General features: G+C 39.5%; 1 protein-coding gene across 1 annotated transcript in view; it reads left to right on the top strand.

Moving 5' to 3' along the window:
* The window catches only part of ARHGEF33 (Rho guanine nucleotide exchange factor (GEF) 33), a 95,586-nt gene that overhangs the window by 40,078 nt on the left and 38,948 nt on the right, over positions 1 to 16,560 (top strand). The window contains exons 6-10 of the mRNA XM_011936030.1: positions 766 to 815; positions 8,379 to 8,543; positions 9,330 to 9,451; positions 11,033 to 11,175; positions 15,543 to 15,602. Coding sequence (XP_011791420.1) covers positions 766 to 815; positions 8,379 to 8,543; positions 9,330 to 9,451; positions 11,033 to 11,175; positions 15,543 to 15,602 — 540 coding nt within the window. The remainder of the gene's footprint in view (positions 1 to 765; positions 816 to 8,378; positions 8,544 to 9,329; positions 9,452 to 11,032; positions 11,176 to 15,542; positions 15,603 to 16,560) is intronic.

Raw genomic sequence — 16,560 nt, 5'->3', positions numbered from 1 at the left:
ATGTTGGCCAAGCTGGTCTCGAACTCCTGACCTCAGGTGATCCACCCACCTTGGCCTCCCAAAGTGCTGGGATTAGAGGCGTGAGCCACCGTGCCTGGCCTGTGAATGGTTTTCTACAACCTACTACTTCCTTTGTGTGTGCCCTGTGTTTCCTGAAGCCTAGTATTATACATTACGGTTTTCTTCTGCCTGCATCTTTCCCAGAACCTTTCCATTGACAATTCCTTCTATCAGCCTCTTGCCCAGGAGGACAGCAAGATTCCCTTAGCTGAACTTGGCAGTGACAGCAGGGCAGAGTTCAGAAGTATGGCAAAGATCAGAGTTGGGGGAAGTAGAGGATATTTTATGCAGGCTTGCTGAGATCAGTAAGTGCCTGGTAAAGAGCCGCCTTCCTGACTGTAGAACTGTTCCCGCAGGTCAATTTCAGTTAGCCTCAAGAACATAAAGGAGATACTTCCTGCAAATTCCTTTCTGGCTATTTAATAATCACACATCGTTCAGTTTGGTTGAGAAACTTCCCTACTGAGGTAAAACGTGGTTTTCCATTGCAAGAGAATATCAGGTAGATAATGGTTTAGTGATTAGGATATGTGAATATGGACACCACCTACTTCAGCTCATTTTTTCTTCCTCTGGAATCATTGGTTTCTTGTCATGCAGGCACAGATGTAGGATCCTGTAAGTTTCCTTATTCCCTGCATGTATCTGGAGAGGATAGGGACAGAATGAGTAGTGTTGATTGAACAAAGCTTTTTCTCCCTGCAGGAGAGAATGAACATATGCCGGTGAATAATCCTTCCACGCAGATTTACCAGGTAAAGACAAATCAATTGTTTCGAATGCTCCCATGTATAATAGTGATGACTGACTATTCTTTATGTGTAGATGTTTTTAGCGCTCACAAGTGCTTCCACATATATCGTTGCACTTGTTCTCTTAACAGGACTGTGAGACAGGCACCTCAGTGGGTCTCGCCACTCACAGTGCACTTTGGCGATAACTGATTTTTTTTTTTTTGAGACAGGGTCTTGCTGTGTTACCCAGTCTGGTCTTTAACTCCTGGGCTCAGGCTCAGCTTCCTGAGTAGCTGAGACTATATGTGAGCACCACTGTGCCTGGCTGAGAACTCATTATTGAAACACAAGTTATCCTGTTTATGAAATGCAGCACTATCACCCCCACCTCAACTCTGCTTCTCTTGCTTGCTGTCCCCATCACCGTGGCCATTACACTGCAAGATAACATTTCCATCAGAGAGGAGAGGGCAAGATCTGTTTTTCTTACTTTTCTATTTTAGCAGGGAGAATTGAGAATGAAAAGGGGGTTAACATTGCAAATGTTCAAATATCTGTACAGGAAAAACTTTCAAGCTCTTTTTAAACAATAGGAACAATTTGCTTTACAAGGAAGATGAAAGTTCTGCAAAACATCTTTGCAGTAAGAGTCATATGAGATTGCTTTGGTCCTCTAAGTGGTATTCACTTGGCTTCTGTCTCCCAACTGTAAATTTAAAGTACATCTCTGTTCTTAAAAATCATGAAACTTTATTCTGACATAATTTGTAATATAAAAGCAGCTTGGGCTAGGGAAACCCATGCTCCTCTCCAGACTTCAGGCAGTGCTGCCTGGAATATGTGAAAAGGAAGAAAACATTGACAGAGCTTGGTGGGGGTTGGGAGAAAGGATGCTTTCAAAGTTGATCTAAGGTTTTAAGCCCTGGTCACTAGGAAAAACAGTACTCTCTCAAACAGAAATACAGGAGTCAGGAAGAGTAGATAGTTTAGGGGAAACGTTATTTAGATTTGTCTAGTTTAAGTGACGGTAAAGTGAAAATGACAACTAGTTCCCAGAATTATCATGTAAGAGATCTTTGCTATAGACCAAACTGGGGCAAATCAACACAGGATTATGGAAAACATGATTTAACCATATTGCCCCTACACTCAGGCCAGCTATAGGATGAATGGGGGAAACAGCATCATTTCAATTGAATACACATTTATTGAGCAGTTACTATGTGCAAAGTCTACTGCTTAGCCTCATGGCAGATTAAACAGATGAAACAGACATTCTCATTGATTTTTCTGTGTCCACAACCTGAAAAACACATAGAATTATAGTTTTTACAAGGTAGGCTGTTGAAAGGATTGTGATAGAGGCATTGATAAAATTCTGTGGGGAAGGGATGAATTAGTATTGACTGGAGGATTTGATTTAGATACTTAAGGACAAGTTGATCATTTGACAAGTATTTATAGGTAAGGTTGTTTTGGACAGGGAGACTAGCTTGAACAAAGGCCTAGAAGCAAAAAAAATGGGTCTCCACTCAGTGCTGCTTTGATGCCTCACTGGTCCAAGTCCTCCAGACGCTTTCCGTGTCCACCTCCCCTCCGTTCTCATCTGACCTGTGTATGACATTTGAATGAGTGTGAGTACCTCTTTAAAGTCAGGTATGATTTAAAGTCTATTATAGATTTTATGTAGGTCACTCCCTGAATGTTGGCTAAATATAGCTGCAGTGGGGGTGGCCTCATTATCTTATTGCACTACAAATCCTAGTACATCTGTTCGCAGTGGAACACACAAAGCAATGGAAATGAAGTTGGTCTATATGACCTCTGTGATGCTATTATAACCCCATCCTTGTTTTAAAAGAACACTTCCTAAGCCCCAGTCTGTTTACTCCAAGCAACATTTAACCAAAAGAAGAAGAAGAAAGAGGAGAAGTAAAGAAAGAAGAAGAGAAAGAGAAAGGAGGGAGCTGGGGAGGAGTTAACCATAATAGAATAAAATCTATAATAGAAGGGAGGGCACCTGAAGCAAAATATAGTATTTGGGTAGTTCTCCACCTCATTTTATTTTCTGGATAGATCCTATCCCTACCTGACATTATCATATGTATCACCTTGTTTGTTTTTTAATTTTCTGTCTTCTCATCTAGAATGTAAGCTCTAAGGGCAGGAATTTAGTCCATTTTGCTCTCTGTTGTATTCTCAGTGTAAAGTACAATGCCTGGCATATAATACATATTCAATAAATATGAGATGAATGAATGAATGGATGACTATATTACAAGATGTCTGTATTGCTTTGAGCCAAGAGGTCTCATGCAGTCATTCAGTCTTGTGCCAAACAGTGTTGGAAAGATTTTGTCTGGTTCTTTGGAAAAAAAGAAGAGATCCTCACTTCATACCCCAATCAAAAAAAATGCCAAAGTGGATTAAAGGCTTAATATAAAAAATTCAAACCATAAAATTTTAAAATAAGTGGGTATTTATTTTGTCTCCAAATGTGAAATATCTTTCTAAGTTAAAAAGCAATGGAAGAAATCACAAAGAAAGAGATTTGAGAGTTCATCCACATTACAATTTAAACTATTTCCATAAAAAAAAAGTTAAACAAATTCAGAGGCAAATAACAAAATCAGAAAGACACAACAAATATTTCAAAGGTTTAATTATAAATAAGTAGTTCATGAAGGTCAATAAAAATGGAAACTTCTAAAACCCTAATAGAAAATTAGCAAAGAACACAGACAATTTACCAAAGTAAAATTATAGATAGTGAAGAAAAAGTTGAAGCTCAAAGAAGCAATGATTAAAATAAGGAGTATTATATTTTGACTAATTAGCAAATAATAATTAATAATATTTAGTTCTGGTTAGTGTATGTAATTGTTAGAAACTTTTAGAAAAGTCTATTCCCTATTTCCTTTTTCTCTTATCTTTTGTCCACTGCACATACCCCTCTCAAAGTCGTTGAATCAGATCTCTTTTTCCGAGTCAGATGGTATCATTTCACCCTAGATTACTTCATTTTGCATATGGATTATTAAAATTATGATCTCATTAACATGAGAGGGGATCCCATAATTAAGGCAACAGACATAGTAACTGCACAATTTAATGCTAGCCCAACACTCACACTAATGATTTCAACTCCAACTGTGTTTTAAGCTCACTTGTAGTCTTAGGAATGTAAACACTATGGCTTCTTCTATTTCTATTGTTTTATATATTTTATTATTCAAGGTATGTTTTTCTAAATCCATGAATTTAGGACATTACATATCATATATAATGTTTCTGAGAATATACAGCCATATTGCTATAACTTTTCAAATCCGCTGGTCAAATATAATTTGTATAGTTATTAATTAGTTGAATATATTGCCTCCCTGTGATATAGTAGCTTTCCCTTTGGGTCAAACACTACCTGACATCTTTGACCCACAGGCATTTCATATTTAGGAATTTATTCTAAGGAAATAATCTGAAATATATACAAAACTTTAAAACAAAAACATAATATGACAGCATTAGTTATAACATTGAAAAATTACAAGCAACATAAATTTCCAACAAAAGTGAATGGGTAGGTAAACTCTGGCAAATTCATAGGATGGAATATCATGTAGCCATCAAATGTAGACATTTAGAAAAACTTTGAAGGCTATCGTAAATGCCTTATTAGAATATTAGGAGGGAAAAAAGAGAGGTAGAATCAAAATGTATCTGCAGTGTGATTTCAACCATATAAACATCTGCTTTTATATGCATAGAACAAAATAGAAGGAAATGTGAGTGTTAATGGTTGCACTGAAATAATGAAATTTGGGACGATTCTATTTGGCGATTCTCTTTTTTCTTCTTTATTTTTCTCCATAATGAAAATAATTTAAGAAAATAAGTGATGTTCCAAAAGAACCTCTAACTGAAACACTATGGGAACCAGTCCTACAGTAATAGGTTTCATCGTCAAAACTGCTGTTAAAGTTTTCTAGGATTTGTAAATCCTAATTGAGACTCAGTCTCTTTTTGCCATTGAGGAATGTTCTTCTGATACTAGAGAAGTTAACTCTTCTAGGCCTGTGGTATATCCGGGGATCAATAAGATAAAGTTCCAGCACACCAGGCTGCATGTCAGTCTCAATAAGGCCCTGCAAGAATGACTTGAAGGGTCAGCCTCTGCAGGGAATGTAGAGGAGTAGATACGGGAAGTTTACTCTCGACATTCAGATTACTTGCTCCTCACTTTCTATTTTAAATCATTGCACCTCTGGGGATCAATAAAGAGCCCTACAATTGGAAGATGGAAGTTGGCAGAAAACTCATGTTGCTTCTGCAGTGACCCTGGTTTAGGGGGAAAACCAAAGCAATTACCTTGGCCTCCTTGCCATCATGTATGTGCCACTGCGAAACACCTGGCTTTTGCTTTTATAGAATTGTAGGAATTGGGAGGTTTCCCAAACCTTGACATTTATGACTTTGCAAGGTTCCCAAGCCACAGGTCCAGTCCCCCTAATTTACCTCTTGGTAGCCTCCTGGCCTGGGTAATGTGGCAAAAAGGAAGAAAAGCCCATAAAACACACGTTGAAATTTGTGAAAATTAAGTTTGAGGCCTGAGGGATCTTTCATGAAAAAAAATTGGAAGACACTGACTAAAATTCATCTTAAGAAGAGTTAAGAAGCCAAGAAAAGAAAGAAAATTGAGAATCAGAAATTAAGAGCAGGAAATAGGAAGAATTCGGACTCCTCTCCCCTATTTCTTTGAGCCTAAGATGCCCTCTGTGGTACCGTAGGCTTCGAAGTACAAGTCTTCCCTGAACCTACCTCCAGTGGGAGCCCGCCTCCAGCGGCAGGATGGAGGGATCATAACCTCTCTAGAGCAGCTTCATGAAAAAATCAACGAGATGAGGAACGTGTTCAACTCGCTGGAGAACAAGGTAGACACCCGTTTCTAATCCTTGGGGTGGGCTGTGGGCTGTCAAAAAAGAAAGCTGAAGAGAGAGCAGAGAAAAGATGTTAAGACTGTGTCTTCACAGTATTTATTGTTTACAAGGGAGTGGTCAGGTTGACAGTTGAAAAGCACTCTGTGGGGGCTAAAGATACTAAGATCCCTCAGCATCTTAAAAGTGACATGTTGTATCAGGTGTGTGTCTTCCTGATGGCTTCCCCTCCCTGGCTGGTCAGGGCTGTGAAGCTGTTTACAAAGCAGTAGCAACACTTCAGTGGCAGGTACCCATGGAGCTCAGAGTAATATGTTGGTAGGAAATGGGCTCACGACTCAAAAATAGCTTCAGAATTCCCAGAGCTTCTATGTCACCTGGATGTTAGGGGAAATTTTAATAAGTTTTTGAGAGCTGGGGTTCTGCAGGCAGGAAGGTCCTTTTCCTAGGAGTCTGCAGCTGCCTTTTGGTCTCTGCAGAAAACTCTGCCTAAGGAAGCAAGGATAATGAAACCTATTTCTGTTGGGTAGTGGTTCCCTTTTTTTTTTTTTTTCCCAAGCAGGAAACCTAAGTGAATGTTACTAAGAAGAATGTCAGCTTTCCTTCTTCCAATTTTAAAACTTGCATACATTTTTGATTTGATGTTATATAGCCATCACTTTTGTTTATTTTGTTTACAGAAGATACATTTACATAATGAAAAATTACCAGATCAGAAAGTGGTTGATCTGGTGATTTAATTCACCATGATGACTGAGTTAGGATGTAAGCCAAAATCAATTGCAAAGATTAATTATAATTAAAAATGATTGAAATGAAAAATAGATTGCTCATGATGTTTCCCAGCCTTCTAACCCCAAATACTTGACAAGCCCTGCTTTTTTCCTCAAAATGATCTCTCTGGTTCCTCTTATTTCTCTCTATTCCCAGCAATCCTTTGTAAGGCACAATGAACCACAAAATCCTATATTTTTAAAATGTGATATAGGAGACAAAGTCGCTGTATAGTGAGTGGGAGGTGCCATTGCAGGTGGGAATCATGTGGATGACCTGATTCTGAAAATTTTCAGAAATACACATTCAAAGAAATTTTTTAAGGTACCTGGACTTTAGTTTTCATTCCTTTAAAGTAAAAATACTTGAGACCGGGCGCAGTGGCTCACGCCTGTAATCCCAGCACTTTGGGAGGCCAAGGCGGGTGGATCACCTGAGATCAGGAGTTCAAGAGCAGCCCGACCAATATGGTGAAACTCTATCTCTACTAAAAATACAAAAATTAGCCGGGTGTGGTGGCACATGCCTGTAATCCCAGCTACTTGGGAGGCTGAGACAGGAGAATCACTTGAACCCGGGAGGCAGAGGTTGCAGTGAGCCGAGATCATGCCACTGCACTCCAGCCTGGGTGACAGAGCAAGACCCTGTCTCAAAACAAGACAAAACAACAACAACAACAACAACAACAACAACAACAAAACTTGATTATAGAATAAACCTTCTAAATGGTTCTGTTTTAAAGAGACACGTAGAGCTAAGAGTTCCTCTACTTAACAGAGTATAAGATCATAAATGTCAAGAAAGTAATGTTATTATCTTATTGTTATTATTAACTTACTGTCTGTTGAAAATGCTTTTTTCACTTGTTCAATAAATAAAACTGAACTTTAGAAGTGCTCCATTTTCTCCACATTTCTGTTTGTGCTTAACTTTTTGATTTACCACCTAAAGGGGGAGAAGAATGAACATTTCTTGAACATCTGTATACCAAGTATGTGCTATGGTAGGCAGCTTACCTACGTTTACTCATTTAATTCTCAAGGCAGCCCTGTGAAATAGATATTATTATAGCTATTTTATGGATGAGAAAACTGCTACAAAAAAGTTAACCAACATTTCTAAGGTCTTAGTACTTTAGGGTAGAACTAGGATTTGTACCCTACCTGATCCCAAACACCTCTTTCATCATGTCATAGTTGACCTACATGACCAGGACTGACTGCTGAAGATGATTCATATCACCATCAACAACATTCTGAGCTCCTACCATATCCTAACAGATATTTCTGTGCCTTCCTTATGAGTTAAAGCCCACCGTCATTGAAAATACTGTTACCTCCTTTCCCATGATATCATCCAAGAGTATTTTTTTTAAAACCTTCTTTCCTTTCAAATAAACTCTCAGTTATGCTTAGTTGTTTCTCTGTTTATTCTTTAATTTCTTAAGAAAACAAGAACTGAATTTCCTTGCCTCTCATAATAACCAGAGAGAATATGACCCATTTTCTTCTTTCACAGAATTCGAAGAGTTATTGGATCAAGATTCACATACATGTTTCTTTTCAAGCAAATCTCATTTTAATCAAAGGTGTTAGAATAAATAGAAGCTTGTAGAAGCACTTGTAAACTTAATTAACAGCTTGCTTTCTTGTCATTTATCAAGCTTCAACATGTGCTGTATATAAAGAAGACACTCTTTTTCTTACATAAACGGGGCCAAGGTTGTCTTAAGTTGTCCAAACTGAAGTACACTAGTAAATGAGGTCTGTAGATTTTCAGAAGCCTCATTTCTCAAACAAAAGAAAAATTCAAGGGCCAATGGTGCCACTTATAATAATTTCCAGCAAATTGAATTAACTTTTCATGCGTTATTTAGTTGCAGGCACTAGCCTCCGAACTCAAAACTGGTTTCACAGAAGCAATGCAAGAATTGTCAAGAATTCAACATGGAGAATATGCTTTGGAAGAGAAGGTTAAGAGCTGCAGATGTTCCATGGAAGAAAAAGTTACTGAGATGAAGAATTCATTAAACTATTTCAAGGTAGGCCCCTCTTTAATTTCCCTGCTGACAAGAGAATTTTGGTCTTGGTAACAGGAGTAGAAAACTTGCCTTTTTCTGGCTGGGCATGGTGGCTCACACCTGTAATCCCAGCACTTTGGGAGGCCAAGGCCAGCGGATCACAAGGTCAGGAGTTCAAGACCCCCCTGGCCAATATGGTGAAACGCTGTCTCTACTAAAAATACAAAAATTAGCCGGGTGCGGTGGCAGGCGCCTGTAGTTCCAGCTACCCGGGAGGCTGAGACAGGAGAATCACTTGAACCAGGAAGTGGAGGTTGCATTGAGCTGAGATCATGCCACTGCACTCCAGCCTAGGCGACAGAGCAAGAATCTGTCTCAAAAAAAAAAAAAAAAGAAAAAAGAAAACTTGCCTTTTTCCATAGCAGTCAAATATAAGAATTTTTCCTCTGGGCCATTCATAGTTATCACGGAAAAATATCTTTCATGTTTTCTTTTTTGTAGCTCTGTGTTAAAATTTGATGCCAGAATGGAAGTATAAATTTTTTAAATCTCTCATTCATTCAAGAAGTATGTATTTAAAGTGTACAGTGTGCTAGATTATGTGATATACTTTTACCCCATATATAACCCATACGTTACCCATAATAACCTATCAGATATTAAGAACCAGAATAACCTTGTCTTTGTTTCATAATGATGGTTGTCTGGATACTTCTAAATTTCAATTGAATTAAAAATAATTTATTGTACAGTCAATACTGTGCTACCCATGTACCACGTTAAAACATAGCAATTCTTATTTTTTAGGAAGAACTGAGCAATGCCATGTCGATGATCCAAGCCATTACCTCCAAACAAGAAGAAATGCAACAGAAAATCGAGCAGCTTCAACAGGAGAAGCGAAGAGAATCTCGAAAAGTTAAAGCCAAGTGAGTGTCTTTTAAAAATGTACCAAAGGCAAACCCATAAGCAATGGCTTCTGCAGAGGCACCCGGAACACCTTCCCCACTCCCAGTATATAGCCTGCTGGCCACTGTGCTCCACAGCTCGGCATGCGACGGAGGTTCTAGAATTATAAAATGGGTTAATACCAAAGACAGATGGTACCTATTACATAGAAAAATCCACTTAATACGATATGTAAAATGAAAGTGACATCAAATGGCATGAATGCTTTGATTACAAGTATAAAAATATGTAAAATAACAACTAGAAAGATACACTCAAAAATAATGATAGTTATGTTAAGATGGTGGCACCATCAGTGATTTTCTTTTTTTATTAATTTTGTAAAATGTCTCTAATGCAATTATTATTTTAATTCTAGGGTTGAAAATAAATTTATGTTAAATGATGTCTGGACCTGGTTGAATCAAGTAAAGTTTCACCATTAAACATATATAATCTGGGGCCGGGCACGGTGGCTCAAACCTGTAATCCCAGCACTTTGGGAGGCCGAGACGGGCGGATCACGAGGTCAGGAGATCGAGACCATCCTGGCTAACATGGTGAAACCCCGTCTCTACTAAAAAATACAAAAAAAAAACTAGCCGGGCGAGGTGGCGGGCGCCTGTAGTCCCAGCTACTCGGAAGGCTGAGGCAGGAGAATGGCGTAAACCCGGGAGGCGGAGCTTGCAGTGAGCTGAGAACCGTCCACTGCACTCCAGCCCGGGCGACAGAGCGAGACTCCGTCTAAAATATATATATATATAATCTTTATTGTCACTTATGTGGTTGTGGTTTTGTTTTTCCTTTTTTCTTTCTTGTTTTTTGGAGACAGCATCTTGCCCTGTTGCCCGCGCTAGAGTAGTGGTATGATCACAGCTCACTTCAGTCTTGTACTCCTGGGCTCAAATGATTCTCCCACCTCAGTCTCCTGAGTAGCTGGGACTATAGGTGTGGCCCCCATGCTAGCTAATTAAAAAAAAAAATTGTAGAAATGGGGTTTCCTTATGTTTTCCCAGGCTGGTCTTGAACTCCTGGGCTCAAGTGATCCTCCCGTCTCGGCCTCCCAAAGTGTTGGGATTACAGGCATGAGCCACAGTGCTCAACTTATGTGTTTTCAATATTATCAAATTGAAAATAGAAATGTAGGAATAATATGTGTGTGACCTTGGAGAATAGGTTGTTTTCAGGAGAGGACTTGCTGCTTTCTGGTACTTTTGAATTGCATTGCTAAGCAAATATAAATGATTTCAAGCAAATTGTCACCACTGCAAACTCTAAAACCCGACGAGAAGGAAGCCAGTAACAAAAAAATAAGAATGTGGATATTATAATTAGAAGGGTGATTTGTAAATATTTGAAGTTTTTTCTCCAGCTGAGGTGATGAATTAAGTTGAACCATATGAATTGCTAGTATTTGACCACTTTTAATTTTCAAAAATAGCAATTTATATAGTTCAACCTAATAATTCAGACATTTTCTTGAGTTGTTCTGAACTGAATCTCCTCGTAACCTATCAGATATTAGGAACCAGAATAGCCTTGTCTTTGTTTCTCTTTCCTAGGAAAACTCAAAAAGAAGAGCACAGCTCACAGGCCGGGCCTGCCCAAGCACAAGGAAGTCCTTTTCGTTCAATCAATATTCCTGAGCCTGTTCTTCCAAGCGAAGACTTTACCAACCTTTTGCCTTCTCAGGCCTATGAAAAAGGTACAGTTCACAAATCATACTGAATTAATCAAGTATTTTTTCCCCGATTCCCAGGGCTTAAGAATGGGCTTAAACCCTCCATCTTTGTTAAAAGAAAATGGTGTATTGCGTAGAATTTTTCTGCCTGTAACTGAAATTTAGAAGAATCCAGAGGATCTTAGAGACCACAAGAGTCTACCCAATTTTAAATACTTTTTTTGAGGGGGGGTGGCAGAATACTAATCTGGATACTTCTAAATTTCAATTGAATCAAAAATAATTTATTGTACAGTCAATACTGTGCTGACCCATAAGAGAGAAATGTTAGAAAAAATATCACTTACTCTAATAAGTCATTTTAGTGGCAGTCTAACTCAGCACCTGTCTTTCTCTTTCTCTGGAAAACCAGAGCTGATGCTGCCTGTGGGCTGAAACAGTCACCACTCTTATTCCTGACCTTTGGGATGTTAGAACAGATATTAAAAAATGGTACCGAAGAAACTGGCTTTCCAGTGGAGGTCTGAGTTTTGGTTATTAACTTATGTTCAACTCAGGAAAAGTAAAAAAAAAAAAAATTGCCACATCTTTGTATCCTCAACCATGTCTACCAAAGCACCTGTAGACAGAAAAATAAATGTAGATATTAACATTGTTTAGATGACATTTTCTCTTATTTATGGTCTCATATAGAAAGTCCTCAAGACAAAGACTCAATGATTTCTCAACCGTCAGTGTGTCAAAGGCAGGGTTGGTGGTTTTCTATCCTTAAGACTAATGGAACAATTTGGTTTATATGCTCATAAACAATATGTATTCTGAATAACTGAATCTAAAAATCTAAATCAAGTGGCTTTTAATTGGTATACTTCAAAGTACAGATTTGCCTTTTTAATTTTTTTTTTTTTTTTAGATAGAGTCTCGCTCTGTCACCCAGGCTGGAGTGCAGTGGCACGATCTCAGCTCACTGCAACCTCTGCCTCCCAGGTTCAAGTGATTCTCCCGCCTCTGCCTCCACCTCCCAAGCAGCTGGGACTACAGGCATCACCATGCCTGGCTAATATTTTGTATTTTTAGTAGAGACAGGGGTTTCACCATGTTGGCCAGGCTCATCTCGAACTGCTGATTTCAAGTCATTTATCCGCCTCAGCCTCCCAAAGTGCTGGGATTACAGGCGTGAGCCACCGTGCCCGGCTTGTCTTTTTATTTTTATTTTTTTACCTGTTTGAGTAATTCATTGAGAGACTGATAGGCGCAGCCTAGGAAAACTCACTTGATCCATCTGGGGACTGGGTTCATTGCAGGTGGCTCTATTTTCTTTCCTCTAGGACATGAACAGCTCTACATAAAAGGATGATCCTATCTGGGAAAGAGTATAGTATAGGATAGGCTTAGAATGTAAATGTCAGTTCAGTGCCAGTCTGGAGCAGCTAAACATGTTCATAAGATAAAAGGTTAAAAATTATCTTTACAAAGTAAATTTGTGCATGTCTAGACAATGTGTAACAGCCCCCAGGGACATGAATAATCACAGAATGTGTTGAATCCACTGAAAACAGCTGATCCAGATGATTTTAGTGCCCACATGGATTTCAGTGAACTATTTAGTGGCAATTCCTCCTTCCTTTCCTCCTGTATAGACATGGTCATAGTTTATTCTACTGAGTTGCTGCAGAAATTTAAGAATAATATGCCATGATAAGACATTCTGCACATACTTGGTGGCAGATTGTGTTAAAACTCAGAGGTCAAGAACCAAAAACTCAGAAAGTCTTGGCTTATCCACTGTTAATGATAAAATAGTACAACTGTTATCTATTGTCCCAAAATTCAGTAGCTTAAAATAGCAAACATTCATGGTTCACAGTTTCTCTGAGTCACGAATCTGTGCACAGCTTAGCTGAGTGCCTCTGGCTCCAGGTCTCTCATTAAGGCTGTAATCAAGGTGCTGGCCATGGCTCTCATCTCACGTGAGGGCTCTACTCACGGGGGATCTGCACCAAGCTTACTCACTTGGTTATCGGCAGGCTCCAGTTCTTGTAATATGGGCCTCTGCAAGTTGCTACCTTACAGTTTGGCAGCTAGCTTCTCTCAGGGCAAGTGATCTAAAAGAATGCTCAATACAGAAGCCACAGTGTGTGTGTGTTTTTTTTTTTTTCTTTTCTTGAAACAGAGTTTTGCTCTTGCCGCCCAGGCTGGAGTGCAATGGCACGATCTCAGCTCACCACAACCTCCACCTCCTGGGTTCAAGCGATTCTCCAGCCTCAGCATCCTGAGTAGCTGGGATTACAGGCACCTGCCACCATGCCCTGCTAATTTTTGTATTTTTAGTAGAAACGGGGTTTTGCCATGTCTCTGGTCTCAAATTCCTGACCTCAAGTGATCTGCCCACCTTGGCCTCCCAAAGTGCTGGGATTACAGGTGTGAGGCACCATGCTCGACCCACAGTCTTTTTAGAACCTAATCTTAGAAGTGGTAGTCTGTCTTTTCTGCCATATTCTATTAATTAGAGGCTAATCAGTAAATCCAGCCTTTACCTTAGGGGAAGGATAACATAAGGGCATGAATGCTAAGGGTGGGGATAATTGGAGCCATCTGGAGCTGCTTACCACAAATAGCTGACGGCCCCCGTCTGAGAAGGCAGCCAATTTATGTGAACCCTGATGCAACAACTTCATTTATGTGCCTGATAATTGTAGAACTTGTCAGTTTGAAAATGTCATTTTACAGGCCCAAGTATACCTTTCCTTTAGGTTCCTTTCCCCACCCAAGAAACTCCCAAGATGTTCAGCCTCCCCACTCCTGACATATTCTTGCTTGAGAAAATTGAAAACTAATTTTTTTGAAAGATACAGTTTTATCATCCATCTCTTCTTTCTTACCTCCTATTTATTCTACCCGTTCAATATTGGCTTTCATCCTTACCACTTCACTAAAATGGTTTCCTTACCTCTCCTAATAGTTTTTGGTACCCTTGATACCTACCTTCTTGAAACATTCTCTTCTTTTAGCTGACATTATGCTTCTTTGATTTTCCACCTACTTTCTGGATGCTCCTTTTTAGATTATCTTTGATTCCTCATCACCATCAGAATAAAGTCCAAGTTCCTTAACACAGTACATGGCCATGTTTTAACTTGCCTCTGCTTTTCTCTTCAGACTTATATTTTGTTACACTTGACTTCTCTCTCTCTGCGTTCAAGCCTCCTTGACATTTTCCCTCCCTCCATCCCTCCCTCCTCCCCCCTCTCCCTGCCTCCTCCCTCCTCTCCCTCCCTCCCCCCCTCTCCCTCCCTCCATCCAAGGCACTGTTTTAGGTGTTAAGATATGGAATGAACAAAACAACAAAAATTCCAGCCTTCATGGAGCCATTTCTCTGAGGCAAGCAGACAATAGACAAGATGAGTAAGATATGTAGTATGTCAGAGAGTGATAAGTTAAGTAAAAAAAAGTAAGTAAAGAGGAATTGTCATTTTAAATAGGGTGCCAGGCAAAGACCTGAAGGAAATGACAAAGTTCGCATATGGCTACTGAGGGGAAGAGAAGGAACAGCCAGTGCCAGGGTCCTGTGAGAATATGACTGATGTGTTCAAGGAATACCAAGAAGACCAGCGGGGGTAAAGCAGAGTGAACCAGGGAGAAAACAGAAGGTGCAGTTAAAAAAAAAAGAAAGAAACAGCAGGGATGAGTTGGGGGCAGATATTCCAGGGCTGTATGATCATTATAAGGGCTTTGGCTTTTACACTGAAATGGGAGCCACTGGAGGGCTAAGCAGAGAAGTGACAGGGTCTGGTTTACTCTTTTTTTGAGACAGGGTCCTGTTCTGTCATCCAGGCTGGAGTGCAGTGTCACAATCTTGGCTCACTGCAGCCCCAACCTCCCGGGCTCAAGCGATCCTCCTATTTTAGTCTCTTGAGTAGCTGGGACCACAACACACACCACCCTGCCCAGCTAATTTCTCTTTTATTTTTTGGGGGGTGGGGGCGGGGGGCGGGTAGAGACGGAGTTTTGTCATGCTGCCCAGGCTGGCTTACATTTCAACAGTACCATTCTGCCTTTTTTTTATTATTACCATCATACCACTGCCACCACTATTATAGTTAAACAATTATTTAACTCTCACAATATGCCGGGTAGAACTTCAAGCAGTTTACAAATACTGACTTATTTATTTCTTGTTGTAATCCTTGAGGTAAGTACCACTATTGCATCTTTTTACAGCTGAGAAAATAGCACTTGCTACATGATACTGTAATTTCTTTTTTTTACTGCTCTGCCTCCCCCATGAAACTGTAGAATCTCTGAGTCTGCCCCCAGTGCCTGGCTCACGGAAGGTGCTTAGTCCATGTTAGTGGAACAAATGCTGAATGAATGCTTTCCTTTCTCTGCAGCCCAAGAGTCCAGATCTGTTCATGTAGGAGACAGTAATGTGAAGGGAATGATGGGTCCTGGTAAGTGGCTCTTCTCTTAGTTTTCTTTTCTTCCGGCAATTCCATTCTTTTCCTTTTCTATCTTCCCTGCGTCCACTTCCTCAGTTTCAAACCAGGCATGAAAGAACTCACAACAGATAAAGTTACGAAGTTACAAAGATTCCAAGATGTGTACTAGAGCAGGCCAGTGACTCATTTGAACTCAAGGAGAGAGAAGGGCTAGGGAAGGTTAAGACAAAACCAGTATGTTTCATCCTTTCTGGCTTATTTCAATGACTAATGAATTCACATTTGCCAAAAAGTTGCAGGTTAATGTAGCATGACGTAAGTTTTCCATGGATCACACACTGTATAGTTTAATTCAAAAGTTATTTACTTTTACATCTGTGTAGTGCAGGTAATAAAGAAAGGACTAAATAATGGAAAATAAACAAAAGAAGAGAAAACAACAAAATTTTAAAAAGGATTTACTTAATTGACAATTCATCAGAATTTTATAAATTATTTAATCTTCCCTCTCTCCTTCCTTTCTAGCATTAGGATCAAGGGGAAAATGGCCAAAGAAGACATTGTTTTTGACACCCTTCCTCCTCCTCTTTCTGTGTTCTCTTCCCAGGAGTGCTCCAGCATCTGTGCACTCACCTGAAAGGAAGCAGATATAAGGAGTCAATACATACTATAAATTAGCTATACTATTTGATAAATTCATTTTTAAAAACTCCTTATTTAGTAAAGACTATGTATAAAGCATAGAGGATGTGTAGACCAGAAACAGAGGGGACCCTGTGCAGCTGTGTACACTTTTAATCCTTAATTGGTATATTTAATCCTCAAGGAATGGTTGTACCCAAACAAAGGCAGATTCATTAAGAGTTAGTAACAAGGTCAGGTGCAGTGGCTTACGCCTGTAATCCCAGCACTTTGAGAGGCCGAGGCAGGTGGATCACCTGAGGTCAGGAGTTCAAGACCAGCCTGGCCA

This window comes from Colobus angolensis, unplaced genomic scaffold, assembly GCF_000951035.1.
Source record: "Colobus angolensis palliatus isolate OR3802 unplaced genomic scaffold, Cang.pa_1.0 Scaffold15, whole genome shotgun sequence".
Taxonomy (NCBI): Eukaryota; Metazoa; Chordata; class Mammalia; order Primates; family Cercopithecidae; genus Colobus; species Colobus angolensis.
Note: the sequence above shows the minus strand (reverse complement) of the source record. Positions and strands in the feature narration are given on the sequence as shown.